Source organism: Strix uralensis, chromosome 8 (genome assembly GCF_047716275.1).
Source record: "Strix uralensis isolate ZFMK-TIS-50842 chromosome 8, bStrUra1, whole genome shotgun sequence".
NCBI classification, from domain to species: domain Eukaryota; kingdom Metazoa; phylum Chordata; class Aves; order Strigiformes; family Strigidae; genus Strix; species Strix uralensis.
The window spans coordinates 30,834,824-30,856,205 of NC_133979.1; the positions used below are offsets into that span (position 1 = coordinate 30,834,824).

The following is a 21,382-nucleotide window of genomic DNA, read 5'->3' on the forward strand; positions in this document are numbered from 1 at the left end:
TGAACCCCGTTTTGTGTTGCCTGCCAAAGAACAGAAAGCACTCCTGTTTTGTATTTCAAAGTCCTCATTTATTTCTGGCATTGAATTTGGACCCATAGCTGAGCAATGAAGACAGAGAATAATAACAGGAGGAATCTGAAGTGGAAAAAAATCTGGGATTCCTGCCCCTACCCTGTCCTGTTCCTCCACCATCCCCAAAACCTAACCCATAGTTGTATCTCCTGTGTTTCCAGCCCTTTTAGACTCGCCCATTTCTCTGTAGCCGTGCCAGACGCAGGCGTTGCATTGGCCGTGACGAAAACCCCCGTCCTGGCCTTCCAGCTACTCTGGAACTGCCTCTCAGCCTTGGCACCTCGTTAGTGGGTGACAGGTCACGCTTAATTTGCGTGTGATGAAGATGACGATGTGGTTGCTTTCCTTTCACCAGAAGGGTGACCTGCCAAAGCCCAAGCCCCCAGCATTATTCCCACCCTTTGGAAGTCGCGGCCTGGCCCGTGCTGCCGTTGGGGTGGGAAGCCTTGTCGCATGCCAAGAGGTAGAGTTGGGTGCCGGGAGCCGCTGGGCTGGCGAGCTGGCTCTGCGCCCTCCGCGGGGCGGCACTGCAGGGCCCTCTGGCAGAGCACGTCCACGCGCTGCTGGGACGTACTAACTTCTTGTGGCTCCCGGCAGGATGGAGACGTAGCTGAGCAGAGTGGGAAAAGATGGGATTTACTGACACAGCCAAGACTTTTTTCCAGTTACAGACTATATTTTCAGGGAGGAGTACTGGCTGGATGGGATGAAGTAGGAGCTACAGACTATCATCCAGCGGAATCCAGAGAGCTTTGCTGCTGCTAACTTCTGTCTTCCCTCCTGCCTGCCCTTACTGTGAGAGGACGTTTAAAACCTGCTATCACTATTTGGAGAATGAAAGGAGACTCTCTAAAAGAGATGCAGCTCAGCTGAGTCTCAGGATAATGGAAATAAAATGCCTTTCTGGGCTGGAGGTGGGGGAGATGGTGCATAATGTTTGCTCAAAAGGCTGTGTAAAACACAGGCTGGGGCAAGGTGTTTGGTTACAAGGACCGTCACCCCATTTGGCGTTCATCTGGCTCCTCTCCTTCGGGTGGTTTGAGCAGAGGTGCCAAGGCATGAGCAGGTCCAAAGTGTAAATCAGCTGTTTGCCTGATAACGTAGACATTCGAGGCTCACATAGCATTTGCCTCTGTGCTGAGACCTACTTTTTCTGAGCGTGAACAGGGAGGTTCAGTCCAAATCCTTCTGTGAGCAGCAGGATGATTTCTAAATTGCGGTGGTGAAAAAACCCCCCACCACTCACATTTCTGAGCAGTTGTACCCTATATTGCAAAGGCACAGCAAGTTTCCTGCCATCGCCTCCAGCAGCATCCGCACGGCCGCGGGGATCCTTGCTGTCCAGGTCCCTCCTCCCTGCTGTGAATGGGAACCGCTCTGCCGAGCGGCCCTGCACCGGTTGCTATGGAAGTGCCTGTGAGTGATGGAGATGTCCTTTCAGTAATTTTTCACCGAATTTGATTTATCGAGGAAGAAGGAACTTTCCCACATTCATTTTTGCAGAAAGGCAGAGTCCCTGGCTGGCATTACCAGCCGCAGAGCCGGTGAACCCAGGTTTGGGTCTTGCACCCTCTTCTTCCAAAAGCAAAAGAGGGGGGACCCTGATCACCTGAACATCACTCTCCCGTGAGAGGTCATGGGCCCCGCAAAGGAGGAGACATGACCTGGTTGCAGTCCTAAGCAAAAAAAGACGTGACCTGGTTGCTGTCCTGCTGTTGCTGTCAAAAGCAAAAGCCATCCTAAAGCCAACCTTCCTCTGGCTCTCCGGAGCTGTCAGGGTGGGCTGGGCAGGGCTTTGAATGCCAAAGGTGACCAAAACTGTGGTTATTTAGGGATGCAGCTCTTCCTGTAAGTAAAATCTTGCCATTTTTATGGGTCCAAGTTAAAATCGCTCTTAAGAAAGCTCGTGAAGAGTAGAAGAGGTGGGGGCTTTGGCCACAGAAGGCTCAGCCTGTGCCCGTTTGCGTAAGTGAGCGGTTTTGCGAGTAACTTTGCCTCCCCCGGCGGTGATCTAAATTCATGTCTTGAACTTCTTCAGCACGTGCAGAGACCGAAGCGGGGGGGAGACGGTGTCCTATCTTACACTCAAACATAAAAGCTAACTGCTAGTGGCAACTAACGCAGTACGAGGGGAGCAGGACGATCCAGATCTTCCCTTCTTCGCTTTCCCATCGCCGAGCAGCGCTGCCATTCCCAGCCCGGCGGCGGGATGTGCCGGGGGCAGCAGCCGGTGGGTGGTCACACGTCGCTCCGTGTGCCGGAGGCGGCGGGCATCCCCTCGGGTGGCTGCACGGGGACACCGAAGGCCTCGCTCGGGGAGTCGGGGGAGCCTGGGGTAATTAAATTAGGTTGTACTGTACATAGCCCTCGTTAGAGAAGTCCCTTCAGGAGATAGAGTAGAATAATAATGACACTTATGATGGGTTCGGAGGTGGCCGGTTTAACGTCGCCCTTTGAGGTCTCTCTCGTCTTCTCGCCCGTGAAGCTTAGTCGTGCCGGGCGGTTCAGCAGGAGGACTGTGCTGGTCTTGGGCTGGGCTTACGGGGTCCTCTCTGCGGGACACCCCCCCCCCAAAGACAAACGAAAAGCCTCTTCCCTCGAGCGGGCGCCAGCTGGGGGCACCCTGTGCTAGTGGCAATGGTGACTACACCTCCGTGCTGATAGCCCGCGGGTTCGGGAAGCTCTCGCGGAGGAGGCCGTGGCGGCTCACCGGGTAGCTTTGCAGGGCGGCCATGTTGATGGGCGGCCCCATCTCCTTGTAGCACGCGGGGGTGTAGGTGACCCTCTCGCCCCCGTTGCGCACCATGTCGGCAGTCCGGATGTAAAAGGGGGAGCCGTAGGGGGAGCAGGTCGGGCAGTAGTTGTGAGCCCCGTGCTGGTTGAGCTCGCTGCGGGGGGACGTGGGGCTGCCCTGGCCATCCACCATGCGGGAGTTACAGGCGTTGCACGTGCCGAGGTGCGAGCGCGTGGGCAGGTCGGGCATTTCCTCTTCCTCCTCCTCCTCCTCCTCTTCCTCATCAGAGTCATCTTTCTTGCAGCAATAGTACTGCACGGAAGGGAAGGGGTTGTATTAGGGGGAGTGGAGCAGCCAGCGGGCAGATTCAGCTTCACAGCCAGCCCTGCCACCTCCCCGCTCCCCTCATCCCCCTGCCAGAGGAACCCTCCGCCGGCCTCTTTCTGCTTTGCTCCATCGGTACCCGGGTCCTGCAAAGCAGCCGGAGCCCAACAAAACCTGGACCTGAGCATGGTGCAGGAGGCAGCTGCCAGGGAACTCATCCTCTCCCCTCCCAGAGAGGTTTGCAAGGGGAATGTATTTTACCATGCCAGGTGGAAACTCCTCCAAGTAACCGCTGTGCTTTTCATCACAGGGGCACTGCTGCGTGGCACAGGCTTCACATTAACTTTTAAAGAGCAGGAGGCTGTAGCTAGCTGTTGTTGAAAGCCTCCTCGTTTAATTTACAGGGGGAAAAAACAAATATAAAAACCTCCATCTGGTATTGCAAACCCAGCCAAGCCTACACCTAAATTAGCAAGCGCTCCAAATCCTCAAAAGCCTTAGGGGAGTCCCCCCGCACCGGGAGGAGGAAAAGACATAACTCTGCAGCACCTGGGAAAAAAGTGTTTCAACTCCCTGCCCATCACGGACAAAAAAAACCCCCCTTTAAGACCCTTCCTGCAGTTCAGCCCGAGGAGCAGCAATGCTGCTGGGGTTCGTGGCAAGATGAAGGGCGGCCACAGCGCTCACCTGTAGCCTACAGTAGCAGAGCACGGCGATGATGCACAGTAGGATCACTGTCGCTAGGATTCCCCCGGTGATAACAACAGTTCCTGCTGTCATCCGACCGATTCTCCATCAAACTCTGAAAGGCAGGGCCACAGGGACACACGTCACCCCAGGACATGAAGGTCACCTACCGTGGTTTCGTCATCACATCACAGATGTGACGCCCATGAGGCATCCCAAAATACCGCATCCCTGTTCCTCCCTCCCCAGCCAGAAAACTATCACCCAATATCATGCTCCTCCTCTTAGTGAGAGGACACCTGAGATGTGGCATCATGTCCCCTCGCTGCCATCGCTGCCTCTGGCTTGGGTTTTTTGGGAAACACCCCGCGGTCCACCCGCAGAGCTTCCCCCCCTTGCTGAGACAAAAGGGCTGATTTCCACCCTCCCAGCAGAAAATAGAGCTTCTGCTTCAAAACGCAGAGCAAACTTGGGGTTCCACCCGGAAAAGCCAAAGGGGAGCCTTTAAACTCCGCATCTCTGGCAGTCTGAGCCCCAAAACCACACCCCAGCTGCCTGCCAGGCACTGACAGGTCTAACATGAGCCAAGCAGCCCCCACTGCCATCCCCGTGCCGCGGGACCCGGGGGCTACTTACGTTCAGTGACGGAGGCGTTGGACCTGGAAGAAGTAGAGGAGAGGTGAGCTGTGGCCCGCTGGCACCCCTTGCATCCGCCCGCGTTTCCCTGCTTCCCGAGAACTTGCCTCAGTTTGGGAGCTGTGGGAGGCCCTGCTTCACCTCCCGCATCCCACAGGGACGGGGCTCAGCGTGTGCCTGCACCCCTGGGAGCCTCCGTGGTGCAAAAAGCATTCTGGGTCCTGCAGATGATGATGATCATGATGATGGTAATTATTAATTATTATTATAATAATTATGATTATTTTCTTTAATTTGGAGCAGGGAAAGGAGGCATTTCCCAAGCTTGGAGAAACACTCCAGAGGAAAAGGCTGTGCTATCAGCAGCTCGTGAATCACGCCGCTTCGCAGGGCGAAGGCCTGGCTTAGTCAGCGCTTGCCCTTTTCCTCTTTAATTATGGAGGAGGCAGATGCATCATCTCACAAGTGGACAACGTATTACGTGCCGCTGGGAAAGGGGCTCTCCTCTCCATCCCCTCTAGGGCAGGCAAGTCCCAGCATCCTCCTGTTACCCCCCAGGCACCTACCAGGAAAAGGACAGGCAGGGTGTCGCGGTCACACCGGCCCTGGGGTGACCGGCCGGGACAGGCAGCGCTGCATGGCCACAGGAAGAAGCCGGGGGCCCTGGGAGGGAGGACAAGGAGAAAAACCCACCACCGTCAGCTCATCCCCCTGCCCAAGGGGGCTGCCCAGTGTCCCTATCCCCGCTGATGCTGTCCCCACAGCGGGGCTAAATAAATTGCTTTTTTAGGGAGACTGGCAGGAAAGGTGAGTGCTGCAAAGGTGGGTAAACCCAAATCGCTGTCAAAGGACAATCCTGCGCCCAAAACCTGCGATTTCAGCCAAAGCGAGAGACTTGCACCCAAGAAGTGGGTGCACCCATCGCCCCCATCACCCCCCCACCCTCCGTTGACCCTTGATGCAACCACATTTCATTATTGGTCCCCGCATCCCTCTGTGCCTTGCCCAGAGCAAGGCTAATTGATAGGGCCCAAGTGCCAGGCGGTTGCAGCCGAGGAGATCTAATTACCCGCTCGCCACGTGGCCTGAATTGACGGAAGGAGGTGGCAGCTTCCAGACAAGACCCGCCCAACTCTGCCCCAGCCCCTCGCTGCCACCTGTGCTGGTGGGCACCGCAGGGAACAACCACCCCCCCCCCCCCCAAAAATCACCCACCCTCCTCACTCCGCTGCAGCGATTTGCAGGATCCGGCCTACTGCAAATTGATTTTCAGCTCTTGGAAAGTTCCCGTACGGAGCCAAAAGGTGGGCGTGCATTGGATTTCCTCCTCAAGCCACTCTCGCACACAAAACAAAGGAAAAAAAAACCAAACCCTGAGAAATCAATAGGTCTATAAGCCAGCTAATATCTCCATCCATCAGGGGACCCGACAGAGAGCTAATAATAGACCCTGACACGCTTGGCTCCTGTGTGCTGTTACCAAACTGCACCCCAAAACACAACCAGGGATAGTGGGGGGGCCATGGGGGAGCCTTCGATGGAGTTACTGCCTTCCCAGGTGGCATCTTTAACAGGGAAAAGCTGATGGCAGTGGCTGGAGAAGGCAAATGTTGACCTTTGATGACCCCTGAGAGGGACACGCCGTGAGCCGGGCAGTGACGGATGATGCAGGCAGCCGTCCGTATCTAGAAAACTTCATTTCATGGGAGCTGTGATTTGATTTAGAGCTCAGGGAGCAGCATCCAATTAGCCCGAGGTTTGGAGCGAGCAGGCGGCCTCTGAGAATGACCCTGGGTGGGAGGGACCAGCCCTGGGGACCCTTTGGTCACCTCCAAGTCCGACTGACGCTGCCGCGAGGATGGCTGGGCTTCCACGTGCCCCATCTCCGGCATTCCTGTTTCTGCGGCTGCCGGGATCAGCGTTTCACCAGCCCCCCTCAGGAGCCAGGTTCTTCCTTATTAAAGTAGTGAATGTTAAAAAGAAAAAAAAGCAAAAATTAAAATGAACCAGAAGTGCTGCCTTTCCTCATCTCTTTGGAGGTGATGCTTTCAGAGAGGAGGAAGTTTCCTCCCCTCCTCCCCCCCAAACCCTGCTCACCAGCAGCCTAGCAGTTCTTTTTCTACCCACTTTGTGCCTATAAAATATTTCGTGCCTATAAAACAGCCTTCTCTAACCCACAGCTCTCTTCTGCAGGGATGCAGAAGTGGATGTAACACCTCCCAGGGAGGGAGCAAGAGTCTCAGTCTCAGGAGTAATTGAGGTCTTGGGAATTACAAGGTAAATATGCCCAGAAAGGGGCAGGACAACTACAGCAGCCTTTTCCAGCCCTTGCACGGGCCACACAACAGCCCCAGCAGCTGCAGCCCTGCCGCTGGGGATCAGCCCGTCTCCATTTTCCATCCACTCCCTGCAAGCACACCCCAACCTGCCAGGCATTTTGGGCTCCACTGGGCTTGGGCACCGCACGGCCCCACCACCCCATTTTTAGGGGTCTCCTAAAAGCCTTGGGTTGCACTGTGAGCCGAGCTGAGCCCGCGGCTCCTGCAGCAGGACGGGATGCAGAGGCATTGCGAGGGGATGCACATCTTGCGAAGCCAGACTCCCAGGGGCGCAGTCCCATTTCTCTTTCTGGCTTAAAAAAGGAGTTGAGAGTTGTTAAAATATTTAAATATCCCACGCTGAGCAGATGCCTTGGTGCTCGCCACTCACCTGCCCCTGGGTGGCTCAGGAGAGGGGGCTACAACCCAAGGGCAAGCGTGGGGACCGTCCAGTGCACAAACCATTGCTGAATAAAATCAAGATTTATACAAGCGGGGCTGCATTACCCTTCCCTGGCTTTCAGGAAGCGATTCGAGATGTTAGGCAGTGGTGTCACTCTGTCCCCGGCGGAGGGAGGGTCCCTGTCCATATCGAACTCCTCCGGGCAGGCGTGCAAAACTGCTTGCTGCAGAGATACATTTTCTTTAATTGATGTTGCCTTGCAGCGCAAAGTTACGGCCTGAAAAGTGACTCTGGGAACGAGCGGCATCTCAGGCTTCTATATTTATTCTCCTTCAATGACGTTCATCACAGATTTGCACAGTTTGCAAGTCAATGGGAGGTTTTTGCCAGCTGCCAGCACTCTCAGCCCAGCTGAGAAACTCCTGTCCTTCCTCGCCTGGCGCGTCCCACCAGCCCCAAGCTCACCCCCACATCCAGGGTCAAACACGAACACGGGAGCAAGTTTTAGGCTCAGGCAGAGCATGGCTGTTTGCCATGAGCATCATGCTGAACCTCACCGGCCAGTCCTGCCCCAGCCTGGGCTCTGCTCTCCCGATTTTGCTCTGCAGCTCACGGGCTAATTCAATGAAATGTCTGCCTGGTAAATTAGCCCGGCTGCTGCCTTACCAGAATCATCTCCCAGGGCCTAATTGGAAAAAAACAGCATCAGGGGCTGCCTTTTCAAAACAGATTATGGCAGCAAACAACAGGGCAGCTTTCAGGCGGCTGCGGCCTGCCCCACAGGGGCTCAGCTCAGCGGGATTCAGGTGGATTCATCCATGGTTGCAAACCTTGGTGAGGTGGGGAGGATACGAGCAGTGCAGCCCCCCCCCCCCAGCTGCAGGGCAGGATGGGCGCATGGGGAGGCTGAGACCCTGCAAACTCATTGCACACGTCAGATGCTGTGAGCTGCAAAGTGTAAGGGGACGAGTTGAGTCATGAGGGAGCAGAAACGAGGAGACCCCCTCCCCAAATGAGCCGAGCCCAAATGAAAGTCCAAAGAGTGATGACAACGTGGGATGCAGGAGGATGCGGGGGGCTTCAGTCAGCCGACAGCCCCCAGCAGCCCCTCTCCAGCCCCAGCACTCGTCCCCGGGCTTCTTGCCCAGGTCCCAAACTACTGGGTCACTTTGAAGCCTTTAAACTCTTAATTAAGGGATCCACAGGGGTCACCAGGGAGCTGAACCTACTGCCTGCACTAGGCCCTCTGAACACTGATTTTTGGAGGGGTTACAAATTGCTGCTTTGATTTACCCTTGCACATAAGCTTGCTTAAGCCCCATCACTTTTGGGAGGACCAGGATAGGACCAGCCCCTTCTGACTTTTGATACGCTGTTAATAAATATATCGAGGAAAAAGCATCTTTAAGGCATAAGAATTTCCTGTGGTACTGGGGCAGCCAGAGCAACCCTGCTTCCTCCTGCAGCAATAACACCTCTGGGAGTGGCGGTGGGCTCCGTGGCTGGTTCTACCTGAGTTATATTTGAGTTTGGACCAGACTGCAGACAGAAATCACAGCAGCAGTTGGGAAAACTTTGATTTTAGCCTGCAGCAGAGAACACCGAACAAGGCTTCTCCCAGCAGAAAGGGTGTTTTGTGGGACTTGAGGCTTTTTTGTGCTGCGACTCCTTCGGTGCCTCGAGCCACGTGGGGTTTGGCCCAGCAGTTTTGCAAAGAAAACTGCAGCCAACCCCCAGCTCCTTGCTCCTGGCCACCGCAAGGACAGCCAGGTCGCAGAGGTGACACTGTCCCCCAGCTGAGGCTCCGGCGATTTGCAGTCAGTCATCAAAACCGAAAATCCCGTGCCCTGCCGCAAGCCTGCCCTTGCTTTCCCTCCACCACCCGCACTAGCTCGCCGGGGCTCCCTTCTGCCTCCTCCCAGCCCTGCTCCTGCCCAGCCAAGGGATGGGAAAGAAGAAACACCGACAAGGTTTGGAAACCAGCTCTTGCAAAAGCTTTGTGGAAAAGGCAAGATATTAATCACAATTAACAAAAATCAAACCGTTTCAAGGGTGGAAGCCACCAGCCAGACCACAGCTCCCACTGCTAATGCCATGCTGCCGACCGACCAAGCCTGAGAGATCCGCTCTCTTGGCTGTCAAACTCTGCCCAAAACCACCTTCTTGCCAACCCAGGTTGGCTCCCTCCCACACTGGGCCTCACCCTGCCCTGCGGGAGCCCGACAGACCTTCCCCGCCAGCGGCAATCGCCTTTACAACCACGTAGGACCACGCATCCCCCTCTGATCCCCGGCTGCGTGTGGCAGCGTGTGAAGCCCCAGCACGTCCTGGGATCCCTGTCCCAAGGACACCTCCCAGAACTTCACAGGCTTTTGGAGGAAGGGTGGCTTTGCAGCCTGGGATGTCTCAGGCACGGATTACACCGGTATCTCGTTACTTGGGCATCTCATCTGCCCTTTATCTCCCTAAGCGACTATTCAGATCCTGACTCCCCCGCCTGCGTGGGGATGGAGGGACATGGTAGGGACCATCCCCCCAACCCATTCTCCTGCCATCAACATGATACTGCAAAGCCCACAGCATGGCCAGGGCTACTCCTGGGTCTAGGCAAGTCCCTATATAATTACACCCTCTTTACAGCTCCTCCTCATCGCAGGACAGCTTAAAACCCAGATCAGGAAAATGACACCTCCTTCCTCATCCCTCCACACATCTCCACACTGCATTTGCTCAGCCAGCTCCCGATCAGCCCAGCCCAGGAGCCATGGTGGGTGGGGGCAGCCCCGGGAAGGGATGATGTGCAGCCCCAGACATGGGGAAGGCATCAGACACAGGCAGCCCACGGGGGGATGCGATGGAAGTGTCCCTGGCCTGACCCACACAACTCATCTCCTGCTGCTGCGCCCGGGGTCCCTCCTGGGGCTGCTCCCAGCAAAAGCTGCGGCCAAGCCCAGGCACACGTGCTGGGGAGCTGCTCAACCACGGTCCCAAAATAACCAGGGACAAAACTGGCAGCATCCAGCCAAGTTGCACAGAGAAGGGCTTTTGAGATTATCCCACACGTCAGATCCCTGCGGGCTCTCCGGAGCCAGCCAGGGCCTGGCCAGCATCTCTGCCACAGGCACCATCCCTCCCAGCACCCAAATATCCCCCGCGAAGGGCAGCCGTGGCAGCAGCATCCGTGCCGGGAGCAGAGCAAGGCCGTGCAGAGCTGGGGTGCTGGGCATGCCGCAGGTGAGACCGATCCTTGCCTAAAAGCCAGAGCATTTTTCCCCACAGGAGCACTGAAGGCTTGGGACCATGCCCGTGGCCACGCGAGCAGAGAGCCGGAGCCCAGGCTGGATCCTGCCGTACCATGGATCCCTGGAGGACACAGCCTGGGAGAGCAAGGACTTGGGTCTGATTTACACCCCATGTTGCCCCTATATCCCCCTGCCACAGCAGCACCTGGGTGTTTACAGCGTAGAGCACAAGAGATGGATCCCCATGAGCACAGAAAGGAGTAGGAAGGGTTATTTGCTTCCACCCAGACGTCACCCTTGGTGTTCACACAAGCTCACTGCGCTGGTGTAGGTATCCCACGACTCATTTAACCCCGTGGTAAAGCACTAACACAGCACAGTGTTGGTGCTTTACCCAAGCATTTCCCCTGCATCAGCCAGAGTTCCCACCACTTGCCCAGGAAAAGGCGAGAAGGCACCAGCAAAGCAAAATGGGGCAGCAGGAATCCCTTTAAAAGCTCTCAGCCTTCAGCCATCCCGCACCGAGGCCTCAGGGCAGAAGAAGGTCCAGGAGATGGATCAGGGTCCTGCTGGTCCTGCAGCCTGGAGACCCTCCCCAGCAATGTGACGGAGCCAGCCTCCCTTCGAGGATGCTCTGCTGTTCATTCCCAGCCCCGGGAGGGTATTTCTCCAGCATTCTCATTGCTCCAAGATGAAACCTTCACCTCCTCGGCACCCATTTATTTTCACATCAGAGGGCTCTTCCCATCAGGGCAAGGAGACGAAGACCTCAGCCATATCCCTTGATTCCCTGGGAGCTGCAAACACCCTGTGGAGATAACAGTCTTCTCCCCAGTTTGGTTTTCTTGCTGCTCTACCATGGGAAGGTGCGTGCTCTGCTCTCCAGTGGGGCTAATCGCACCGAGGGACTCAGCGACACCAAATGCATCTTCATTCCAGGCAGACAATGGAAGAGGAGGATCAGTCCCAGCAGAAGCATTGTGCAACACAGTCTGGAGCATCCCCAACCAGATCCGACTGAGCACAGCAGCGAGTTTCCCACTAAAGATTTTTTTCATTAAGTCAGTGTCTCACCAGCTTTCTTTGACATGACCCCCAGGACAGCTTCTCCTCCAAGCCACGGCTTTGTTATCTCCCTGCTTGCCCCGGATATCGGTGCCATCCTGCCCTTTCCACCTCATTTCCATCATGCCCATGAAAATCCTCTGCCCAGTTTCCCAATTCCCACCCGGATCTGCCCTTGCTGCCCTGTCCCCGTTCCTCCCAGCCTGATGTATAAAACACCACTTGTGCAAAACCTTTCCATGTAGCAGCAAGCTCTGCTCCCGAAACCAAAGCCCCGGGGAAAAGCTCTGGCTGAGGCTGGAGCCTCTGTAATCCCATCGGCTTCAGTCCCCCCAGCACAGCACGCGCAGGCAACGCTGTCCGAGTTGCACCGGGGCGGATCTGTCGTGCCTCAACGTCACCCAATTTATTTGTGTTGCTAAAATAAAATAAAAATTCTTCTGCTCAATCCCTGGTTTTAACTCTTGCCCTCCTGCAGCCTGGATAACATTATGGGGCCGGTGGCTGAAACTGTGACTGTGTGTTTGAGGGATGCTGCTGCCCGGGGAGATGCAGGGGACATCCCCCCGTTGTCCTGCCAGCACCTGCCCTCCCGCCTGCCTGCGGGCGTGCCAGCGAGACAGCCACTGCGGAGGGATTAAATTAGCAAAGACATCATTAGGGGTAACTGGACTGTTTACCGGTTGGGTGGCATGAAGGAAGATGAGCTTTGTATCTAACCAGGAGGAGAGGGGCCACCAGCATCCCTCTCAGCTCACGAGCTCTCTTTAAACCCCATTTACAGCTGGGAAAGCTATATGGATGTGTCAGTGATGCACTACACTTTCCCATTCGTATTTCAGCGCTCGCCTGATGTTCATCTCCCTCCAGCCCCAGATATGAGTTAAAAAGGACTCGACCACAAGCCATCAGCATCTTTAACAAACCAGGAGCTTAAAACCAGGGCTGGTTACATCTCTGCCCACTTCTAGTCAGGCAAATGCCCTCCAGCATCAGGGAGCAGATAACCCTCAGACCACTGCTCCTCCAAGAAAAAAACCAACCCCAAAGCTGGTTATAATTTAATCCCATTCCTGCAGTAGCTGCAAATCTGCATGGTGCTTGGGAAATGTCCTTTTTTTCCATGGAAAAGGGAGATGGAGGGCACCGTGGCCCAGCCCTGGGGAGGAAGGCGCCGGGAAGCGCAGCCTCTTCCTCCGCATGATGCAAGACCTGCTGCTCCGACTGTCAGCACCCCCCCCCGGCATGTTCGCTTGGAGTAGAAACAGAGATTTATTTTAATGACTCATTAAAGCCTAATTGCATTCAGGCAGCAATACAGAGAGAGGAGCCTCCCACGTGAGGCAGTACTACAGTCAGGAGGGCTCTCAAAGCCTCCCCGAAAGCGCAAGGCAGACAGACTGTCTCTTTTCCGTGGGGCCAGACAGCAGGGCAGGTGCTGGCTCTGGAGCAGCATTGCTTTGCAATCAGGATCCAAAAAACAACCCAGAAAAGTCTCTGTTCTTCTCTGCATTTGCCTCTGTCTGCCCAACATGACGGCTGCCACCAGCTGCTCACTCCTGAGCTCCAGGGAGGAGACGCAGCCTGCCCTGTAGGTTGGATGCCCATCTCCAGAGCCTCAGGCTGGTGGCTATTTCGGGGGCTGGCCATCTCCTAGCCTGAAGGACACATGTGTTTTTAACCCCCCCTGTGTTTCTAAGGACCCCACAGCGGGAGCGGGGAGCTCAGCAGGGAGGGATTTGTGCGGGAGCCACCACAGGTCACCCCGGCAGAGAGCCGGACACGGCACAGGGAAGGGACAAGCTGCTCCTCCCAACTCAGGGGCTCCCTGGGTGGGGGAGAACAAAGGAGTCATACTAAAAACCAGCCAGCTTGGAGGGGAACCAGCCAAAACCCTGCTGCCTGCAGTCCAGGTACCCCCTTGCCACTGACATCACCCACGAGGAGCTCTGGGGTCTGCCTCCTCTGCTTTTTTGGGTGCCCCAGCTGGCTCTGCCCACGTACCTCGTCCTTCCCAGTGGGATACAGACCCAGTGGCAGCCACGTCACCCATGGAGATGGGAGCTTACAGCCGCCCTGACGCCCAGGGACCCCCATACCTGGGACGCATGCTGGGAAGCCCATCCTACTCTTCTCACCCACACAGACAGAGGGGGTCAGTTGTTATCGACCTGCAGCTTTCTCCCCCTGGAAAGCTGCCCCACACAAGGCATGGGAAAACCACGGCCCCCCTTTCCCACTCCACAATTCGGATGCCTGTGGTACCTGCAACAATCCTGACCCTGTGCCATGGGAAGACAGCCCACCTGGGGACAACCACCCCACGGGACAGGCAGGGGTCCCCAGCCACAGCTCTGCTTCCCAAGCCAATGGCAATTCTCCCTCTGGGACAGCCCATCCAGCAGGATCCTGGACTGTGGTCCATGGACTGTGCAGACCCAGGGAAAGCTGGAGCCATGCGCTGCTCTGCGCCAGCGCAGGCGCACAGTCCCCATCCCCAACTCCACTGTTGGGGTAAATCCAAGCAGAATCCCTCCAGGATCACGTCCAGGAGTGACTTTTCCATAAAGCCACAGGAAAATCGCACCCACGGTTGCTTTACGGGACCACTCACACTCCTTTTACCCACACAACACAACCAGGCACAGATGGATCAGCTCTGCAGAGCTGAACTCTTTGCTGGATTTCAGATCAGCTTTTTTTTTTTCTAATTGACTTGTCACACAGCGGGGATACAGACTCATCCATCGCTCAAGGTGCTCCACCTTGCCCAGCCAGCACTGCCCAGTCAGGCAGGAGTGGGGCTGGCTGGGATGGTCACGCACGCACCATCACAGGCGCCCAGCGGGCAGAAAAACTGCCTCGAAGTCTCTTAATGTCTCCTGCAAATGAAGTGTGAAACGGGCTTTCAAGAAAACAAGGGTAACGGAGCCTCAATAAATATTTCATCCTGGTGGGAAAGCAGCAATGGGGAAGGTCGGGCGGGCAGAGATGCCAGGAGGGATGGGGGGCAGCAGGGATGGAGGCTGGAGGGGGAGAAGGGGGAGGCAGCCAGGGCAGGGAACAACGAGAACACCATGGCCTGACCTTATTTCTGTTTGTCGCTTGCCCTGAGGGCTACCAGGTTTGAGGCATGCCCACAAAGCGGACCCCAGAAAGGGGAGCAGCTCTTGTGTTACTGTTCGTGCCCGTGGCTAAGGTGGGTGATTCTGCTCCAGCCAGAAGCCAAGCGCCCCTGAAAACCCCATCCTAACGCCTCCCAGCAGGCAGGCAGCGGCCTGGGTCTCCTGTTGGTCTGTGCACCCAAAATGCTCCCATGCAAAATGGCTGGAGGAGACTCAGCGTTTCTCCAGAGGGGAGGGTTTGCCGAGTGGAGAATCCTCTGCACCTGATTTCCACCCTGTTAAGGATCTTTCGGGTTGGAGCAGAGCTGGGCCAGGCTGCCTAACCTAAGCAGGGCTCTGGAGCCGGCTGTCCTCAGGCCTGCGGCCAGGCTGAAATCCAGCGCTCTGGAAAGAGAGGGGAGAGGATCTCACATCCCAGTGGAGACATCGCTGGAATGGGATTGGACTCACTGATCACCCCAGTATTGGGAACAGCAGCCCGGAGCCACTGTTTCCTCTTGGCTTTTCAACAGGTGAAAAAGCCCTTCCTAGGAAAAGCCATTCTCCCCCTCCCTGGCAAAGCCCTGGTTAGAGCCCGTCGGATCCCATGGGGCAACACCGAACACCAACCAGCAGCCCCAGTACACCCAGTGCCCTGAAACAGCGACTCGGACTTGGACAAGCAAGGGGCAAGGCTGGGGGAGGAGAAAAAAAAAAGCCCCCAGTAATACAAGCCTCTGTCGGGGTGGAATATTCCACCGCACCTTCGAAAATCTCTCTGCTGGAGAAACAATCAATAGCACGCAAACGAAATCCAGCTGAAAACACCAAATGTTTCCACATGCCCTTTTGGAGGGAATTAAATCCTCCAGGATAACCTTAGGAGAAAACAAAAGCCAGGCGAATAACTGGAGCGCAGGTCTCCTTTAATTACCGCAGCACGGTGAGAGATAAAACAGAGATCCTTCAGAATAAACAAAAGGATTTGATTTCCTCCACTTCAGCAAAGGCAGCCACCATTTCCGCGGAGAGGTTTGCTAGCGAGGTTGGGGATTTGTCGGGCCGTCATGTCCTTGCTGAATGGCAAAGCTTTGGGCTCCCACCGAAGGAGCGAGAGGCTGAACCCCAGGTTTGGGACTTTCAAAACTTCTCCTGGCTGCGAACAAGTAGGGTTTAGAGACGGGCAAACTCAGTCCTACCCACCCCAGCAGCCAGAAGAGTTAACGGTGACTGAAAAAATCCCAGCTCAACGCGAAGTTGGACCACATAATCCTGAGAAAATAAGTCAGGACCTTCCAGGGAACCACAATCCCGGAGCTTCGCCAGGATGAGGCTGCGGCGCAGGGGCTCAGCGCGGCCCTGGGGTGCTGGGCGCGGGGTGCTGGGCGCACCCACCCTGCCCTTGCCACAGCCCCCCACTGCCCGGTCTCCCCACCGCAGCCCCAAATTCAAGCGTGAGCCTTCCCCTTGCCCCGACCCCCCTGCGAAGCCCGAGGTGGGGGGGAAGGAGGGCAGCGGGGTGCCCCGGCCGTCCCGGGGTGCCCCGGCCGTCCCGGGGTGCACCAGCCGTTCCGGGGTGCACCAGCCGTCCCGGGGTGCCCCAGCCGTACCTGGGCGCCCGGGCAGGAGCGGGCAGGAGCGGGCAGCGGCGCAGGCAGCAGAGGAGCCGGGTCCGGCAGCACCGGGGCGGGCGGCTGGCGGGGCAGGGGGCGGGGGGAGGAAGGGGAGGGCCGAAGGAGGAAGATATCGATAAGAATAATAGCGATAATAATAAATATGAGGAAGAAGAATAATCACCGGAGCGGAGGAGCGGGAGAGCCGAGGCGGGTCCGGCTGGCGGAGGCGGAGGGGGGGGGGAGGAGTTTGCCCGGGGGCCGGAGCCGCCGCCCACGAGCACCGCCCCCCAAATGGGCTGCCGGGGGGGCGCAGATACGGGCTTGCTCCCCCCCGAAGCTCCTCCGCAGGGGAGCCGGGCTGGGGGGGTGTCAGGCCACGGCCCCCCCCCAGCCCCCGGGTGCCTGCCCCACGGTGGGGAAACAGGGGGGCACCCACTCAGCATCCCCCCAGCCTACACACCAGTGCCTGCAGCTCTCCCGGGGGGAGCACACACTGGCAGCATCCCCTGAGCGCCCCCAAACTCCCAGGTACCCTTCAGGGCACCCCCGAAGCCAAGCCCTGCAGCACCCCGGGCACTATCAGACCTGCAACATTCCCAAGCCCGAGTCCTGCAACACCCCAGGGCACCCCAAACCGCCTCCCCGAGCCCTGTCAGTGTCCCCAGTGCTGCTGCCACCTCTGCCTCAGCCCCGTGCCAGGGGTCTGGAGGCTCCAGCTCCTGCTTGATCCATCCCACCACATCCCAGGTCACAGCACCCCTCTGGCCACCAGCACAGGCAGGGATCTGGCGCTTGCCAAGAGCCGGGAGAAAAATCCATCACACCGCTGTGAGAGGGATGAGCCAGGGCTGGGGGGATGCCAAGCCTACCCACTATTTTTCATACAAGATGACCCCCCTCTCCACAACCTCGGTCAAACAGAGCCGACCTTTAGCACACATCAGCTTCCCAGTGTGAGGCCGGCTGTGCCACGACTGTGCTCGGCCCATCGCTGTGTGGCCCCGAACAATCACATGCACACGGAAAGGTGTTGCCCCCAGTAAGTGTTTTCAGCTGCTGGGAAGCTTTGAAGCTCCAAACCAAGAGTTTAAGCTGGGGAAGGTGCAGCTTGCAGCTGGCATCGCCTTCGGAAACGGAGAGCTGCTTGCCTCTGCGAGCTACGATAAAGATAATCAAATCTCATGCCTTGCACCGTGAGCTGGCTGTTGCGAGGATTACTGTGTGAGGAGAACATGTGTTCGCCTGTTTCGCTCTGCTTTCGGTCTCTATGGGGCAAGAGAGCCTCTGCAAGGCAGCACAGCTTGGTTGGATTAATGCAAGACCTATGCTACAGCGAGTCGGTTGAACCCTCCTGTGCTTCAGTTTCTTCATTTTTCAGTAAGGGACACCACCAATACTTTTCCTCCCTGTAGAGCAAGCTGTAAAGCTGGGGAGAAAACACCACTCGCCTTCTCCTCCGTCACCCTCACCGTCAGTCAGGGCATCCCGTTGGCCACAGATTGCTCTCCCCGTTACCCCAGCCCAGCCCTCGCAGCGGCTCACTGCCGGTGCCAGGAGCCCGACCCGCTGGTTTCTCCCTGGGTTCCAGCAGCAGAGCTGAGCCGGGAGGAAATAAACACTCGTTTGGATGCAAATGGCTTTGTGCCTTTAGCAAAAGGGCAGGATGAATTATGAAACGCAAAGGCGAGATAAGTGGATCCTGTCACAGCACTTACCCTCCGTGCCGCAGGATCGAAGCGGCTGCCGGCTGCGACGGGCTGCGCGGCACACACGTACGGCCGCACACAGCCCGGGCCGGGGGGGAAGCCTCCCTATTCCCCTGCCGACAAAGAATTCCGCATTACTGACTCTGGCACGTCAGAGGGCTGGTAAATACGGGGAAGCATCGTGCCGAGAAAAGCGAGCACGTGGAGTATTTCTGTGGAGGGTAGTAGAGATGTGTTTTCCCTTAGCTGGGCTTCAGAGCTGCTGGAGGGATGGGAATTAAAGACATCCAGGCGAGCACAGAGGAGGAGGAGGAAGAGGAGGCCATGAGAAGTGAGAAAGTAATTTCCTGGGCTGCTCTGGGCAGGATGCAAGGAGGTGGTGGCAGCCCAGGACACAGAGAAAGCCGCTTCTCCCCTTGGAAAGTAATGCCTCGGGAGGGATTATTACAGCTAATTCAGGATCTGACATGTCGTTGTTTCCAGGGATGGACGTGGAAAAGAGTTTCTTTCGGATTAAGGAGTCACTTGGCTAATGCCGGGCTGAGATTGCCCAGATCCAGATCGTGCTCCTCCATCACCCCCATGGCTCTGGCCCAAAGCAGGCAGGTGCTGCAGAAGATCACGACAAAGTGAACATGAAACAGGACCGCTCTGGCGAGCAGGGTTATCGGCTTGTGTGATTTCACTGCCAGTCTCATTTTTTTCCCCCCAAGCCATGTTTCCTATTGTTGTTTCATTATTTTTTAAAGCAGTGCATGGGTGACCAAACAGAACACAAAAGGTGGGATTCCTGCCTTTGTGGTGGCTGGGAAAAGCTCGGAGATGGGAGCGCCAGATGCTCTGCACCGGGGAAGAAAATTAAACCCAAAGTTGTTCTTTTCAGTTGATGTGGATTTAAATAAAACACATGGTTTGGGAAGCCCAGCTGGCGTGTTTGGAGGGCTTGGGGTTCACACTGCTGGTAAATCAAGCAGCAGCTTGATCCAAAATACTTTTCAAGTTCTTATTTCAGTTTCTTCTGGGGCAAGGGAAACATAAAGCACCTGCAAAGCGTCCTTGCCTCGATGGCATCTCGGTGTCACCACCTCTGGGGCACGGCATGCAGCTCGGCGCAGCTCAGCCTGCTCAGGCCCTGGGTGCACAGGTACCCCAGCAATACAGGGATTGTAAACCGGCCGGGATCTCACCCTCCGCAGCCCTCAGAGATTGCAGTACCCACGTGCACAATTGACTTTAAAGCTTGTAAGTATTGCAGCTAAACTCCTATCAGCGCGGGAAGCTCATGTGAGTTTTATGAGATTCCTTTGCAGCGCTGAAAAGGATTTTACTGACTAGTTTTAAAACAAAACCATAAAATACTTTTATTCCCTTCTGGTTTTCCTTTCTTGTAAAAAAAATCTAAGCTCACAGACTTCACTGCTGCACACTGATACTTCACTCCCTTATTTGTTCAGCTAAATAATGCAGCGAATCCTTGTTTAGGTCCTTCTCCGGTGACACCTGCACATGCAAACCCCACAAGACTTCCACGTGTGTGCACACACAGCCACAGCCACGCTGCAAAGATGCGGAGGGTGCCTGAAGCCCGGCGCTTGCGGGTGCCCTTGCGTTATTCCACCTTACACCCCTGCACTTCAGCACATCAATAATTTCCTTCCTGTTCAAGCAAGCGTTTCCACCGGCCCAAATCGCTGATGCCGGAGGATGCTCAGGAGCTGAACCCGCGGCTGCTGGCATGGGAATTTATTTTGTTCTATGCTGGATTTTGCTTTTATTTTCATTTTTAGCAGAGCACGGGGTGGCTGTATCAATCAGAAAAAGCCTGACAGTGCAAAATGCCGTCCCTGCCAGCGTCCAGCCCGCTCCTCACAGGTTTAAAGCTATATAGTTGCCTTGTGCACACAAGAACAGGGCTGCTGGGCTGCAAATGGGTGCATTAGCCCATGGAAAGGACCTTGGGAGTCACCCAGAGCAACCTTCAACCCTCCTGTGTTTCTGGTTGTGGGGTAGGAGCGTGCACGGAGCTGATCACAGCGTCTCAGGGCAGTGCTGCGATGCCCTCACAGCACCTTCTTCCCTCCCAGCGTGGCCCTGGGAGCACATCGCCACCTCCCAAGCCTGCCTGCTCCCTGGGGAGGGCTCTGGGGAGCGCAGAGTTAATGCACAGCTTTCCCCTCTGCAGGCATTCCCCCAGATGTGGATTAGTCATTATACACCTCGGTGGGTTCGCTTTTGCCTGCACAAGCACTGGAAAACAAGAAACATGCAGCAGGAGCTGCCCAGCAGCCCCAACCTCTCCCCGTTACCCGAGCGAGGCGGCCAGGAACACACCCATCGTGCAACCCAGGAATCACCTGTGCCCGTGCAACTGTGGCACAGGAGGTCTCTGTGCAGCTCCACACCCCCAAATCTCATATGTTTAGGGCACTGCAGACCCCCCCATCCCGGTGGGCTGGAGGAGAGACCTGCCGTGGTGCCTGCGCATCCGTTTAATGGGGCAGATGGTTGTTTTCCCCCTGGGAGCTGCTCAAGGGATGTTGCATTCCCAAAAAAAGGATCTTTCTCCATCACATGCGACTGCCGAGGAGCTCCAAGCTGGGTGGCGAGGGCCAGGGCTGCCCATGAGACACAAGGGGACACACAGGGCCGCCCGTCGTGGTGGTGGCATCCGTCTCTGCAGAACGAGCCTGGGGTAATGTCGTTAGGCGAGAGTTATGCTGTCTCCTTCCCAAACAAAGATAAATGTCATCAAAGCTCAGCTCTTGTGTGTTTTACATCCAGAGATACAATGACTATTCCCCCTCCCCTCCCCGGGTGGGGGTTTACACTGTCGGACTGCAGTTAGGCAGCAGTGTAGGATTAACCCATCGCATTCCCAGAGCATCAGCCTGGGAGTAAGAGCTTTGCCCAAGAGCCTCTTTGACTTCCCTCCTTGAGCTGGCTCAGAACCCCCATCCCAGGGGCCTGGGAAGTGGTGGTAGAGCTGGAGGGGACCCAGACACAGCACTTGAAGCTACCAAAGGGAAATCTGTGGCAGCCCTTGGGGTGCACAAGCCTTGCACATCCCCGGTGCCAAGGGGCCCTCGCAGCCGCCGGCAGCACAGGCAGTGGCACGAGCAAAGCCAGGCACCCAGCGAGCACCCCGGCTGCCCGCTATTCTCACAGCAGGCTCTCCCAGCCTCGGGCCAGGGCTGCTTTTTCTGATTTATGAGCCACTTAAAGTCACATATGGAGCAATCAGGGGAGATTATTTTTTTTTCACCCCATGCTGCAATTTTTAAGTTGGCTGCTCACCATCTGTCTTAGTTATTTTCCTTGTTTAGCAGCAAATGTGCAACATGGAGCTTTAGCCGTGTGCTCCTAAGCCCTGCCAGGGGCTGGGAATGCACTTTACCTTACCCTGAGATAGTCAAGATGTGGGAAAAACATCTCATGTCACATTTTGGACTGTTCAGCCTAAAACTGGGACGTTTAC

General features: G+C 56.2%; 1 protein-coding gene across 4 annotated transcripts; it reads right to left on the reverse strand.

The window, feature by feature from the left end:
- Nucleotides 1-52: 52 nt before the first annotated feature.
- Nucleotides 53-16,410, reverse strand: LOC141946872 (protein FAM163A-like). 4 transcript variants are annotated; one of them, XM_074877269.1, is made up of 5 exons: nt 16,383-16,410; nt 5,020-5,116; nt 4,454-4,476; nt 3,818-3,932; nt 53-3,118 (listed from the first exon to the last, which is right to left on the reverse strand). In XM_074877269.1, exons 4-5 carry the CDS (start codon nt 3,908-3,910, stop codon nt 2,717-2,719), a joined length of 495 nt encoding a protein of 164 aa, XP_074733370.1. In that variant the 5' UTR covers nt 3,911-3,932; nt 4,454-4,476; nt 5,020-5,116; nt 16,383-16,410; the 3' UTR covers nt 53-2,716. The 4 variants fall into 4 exon arrangements, with proteins under 4 accessions (XP_074733370.1, XP_074733368.1, XP_074733367.1 ...); XM_074877267.1 differs by lacking the exon at nt 16,383-16,410 and adding an exon at nt 16,196-16,334; XM_074877266.1 differs by lacking the exon at nt 16,383-16,410 and adding an exon at nt 16,196-16,334 and having other exon boundaries at nt 4,454-4,674.
- Nucleotides 16,411-21,382: the final 4,972 nt, after the last annotated feature.

Bases quoted from the DNA above. Each gene is read 5' to 3' on its own strand.
- LOC141946872 (XM_074877269.1), bottom strand. From the start codon at position 3,910: ATGACAGCAGGAACTGTTGTTATCACCGGGGGAATCCTAGCGACAGTG. The intron at 3,119-3,817 runs GTGAGCGCTGTG...CCTTCCGTGCAG, and splicing joins TCTGCTACTGTAGGCTACAG to TACTATTGCTGCAAGAAAGA.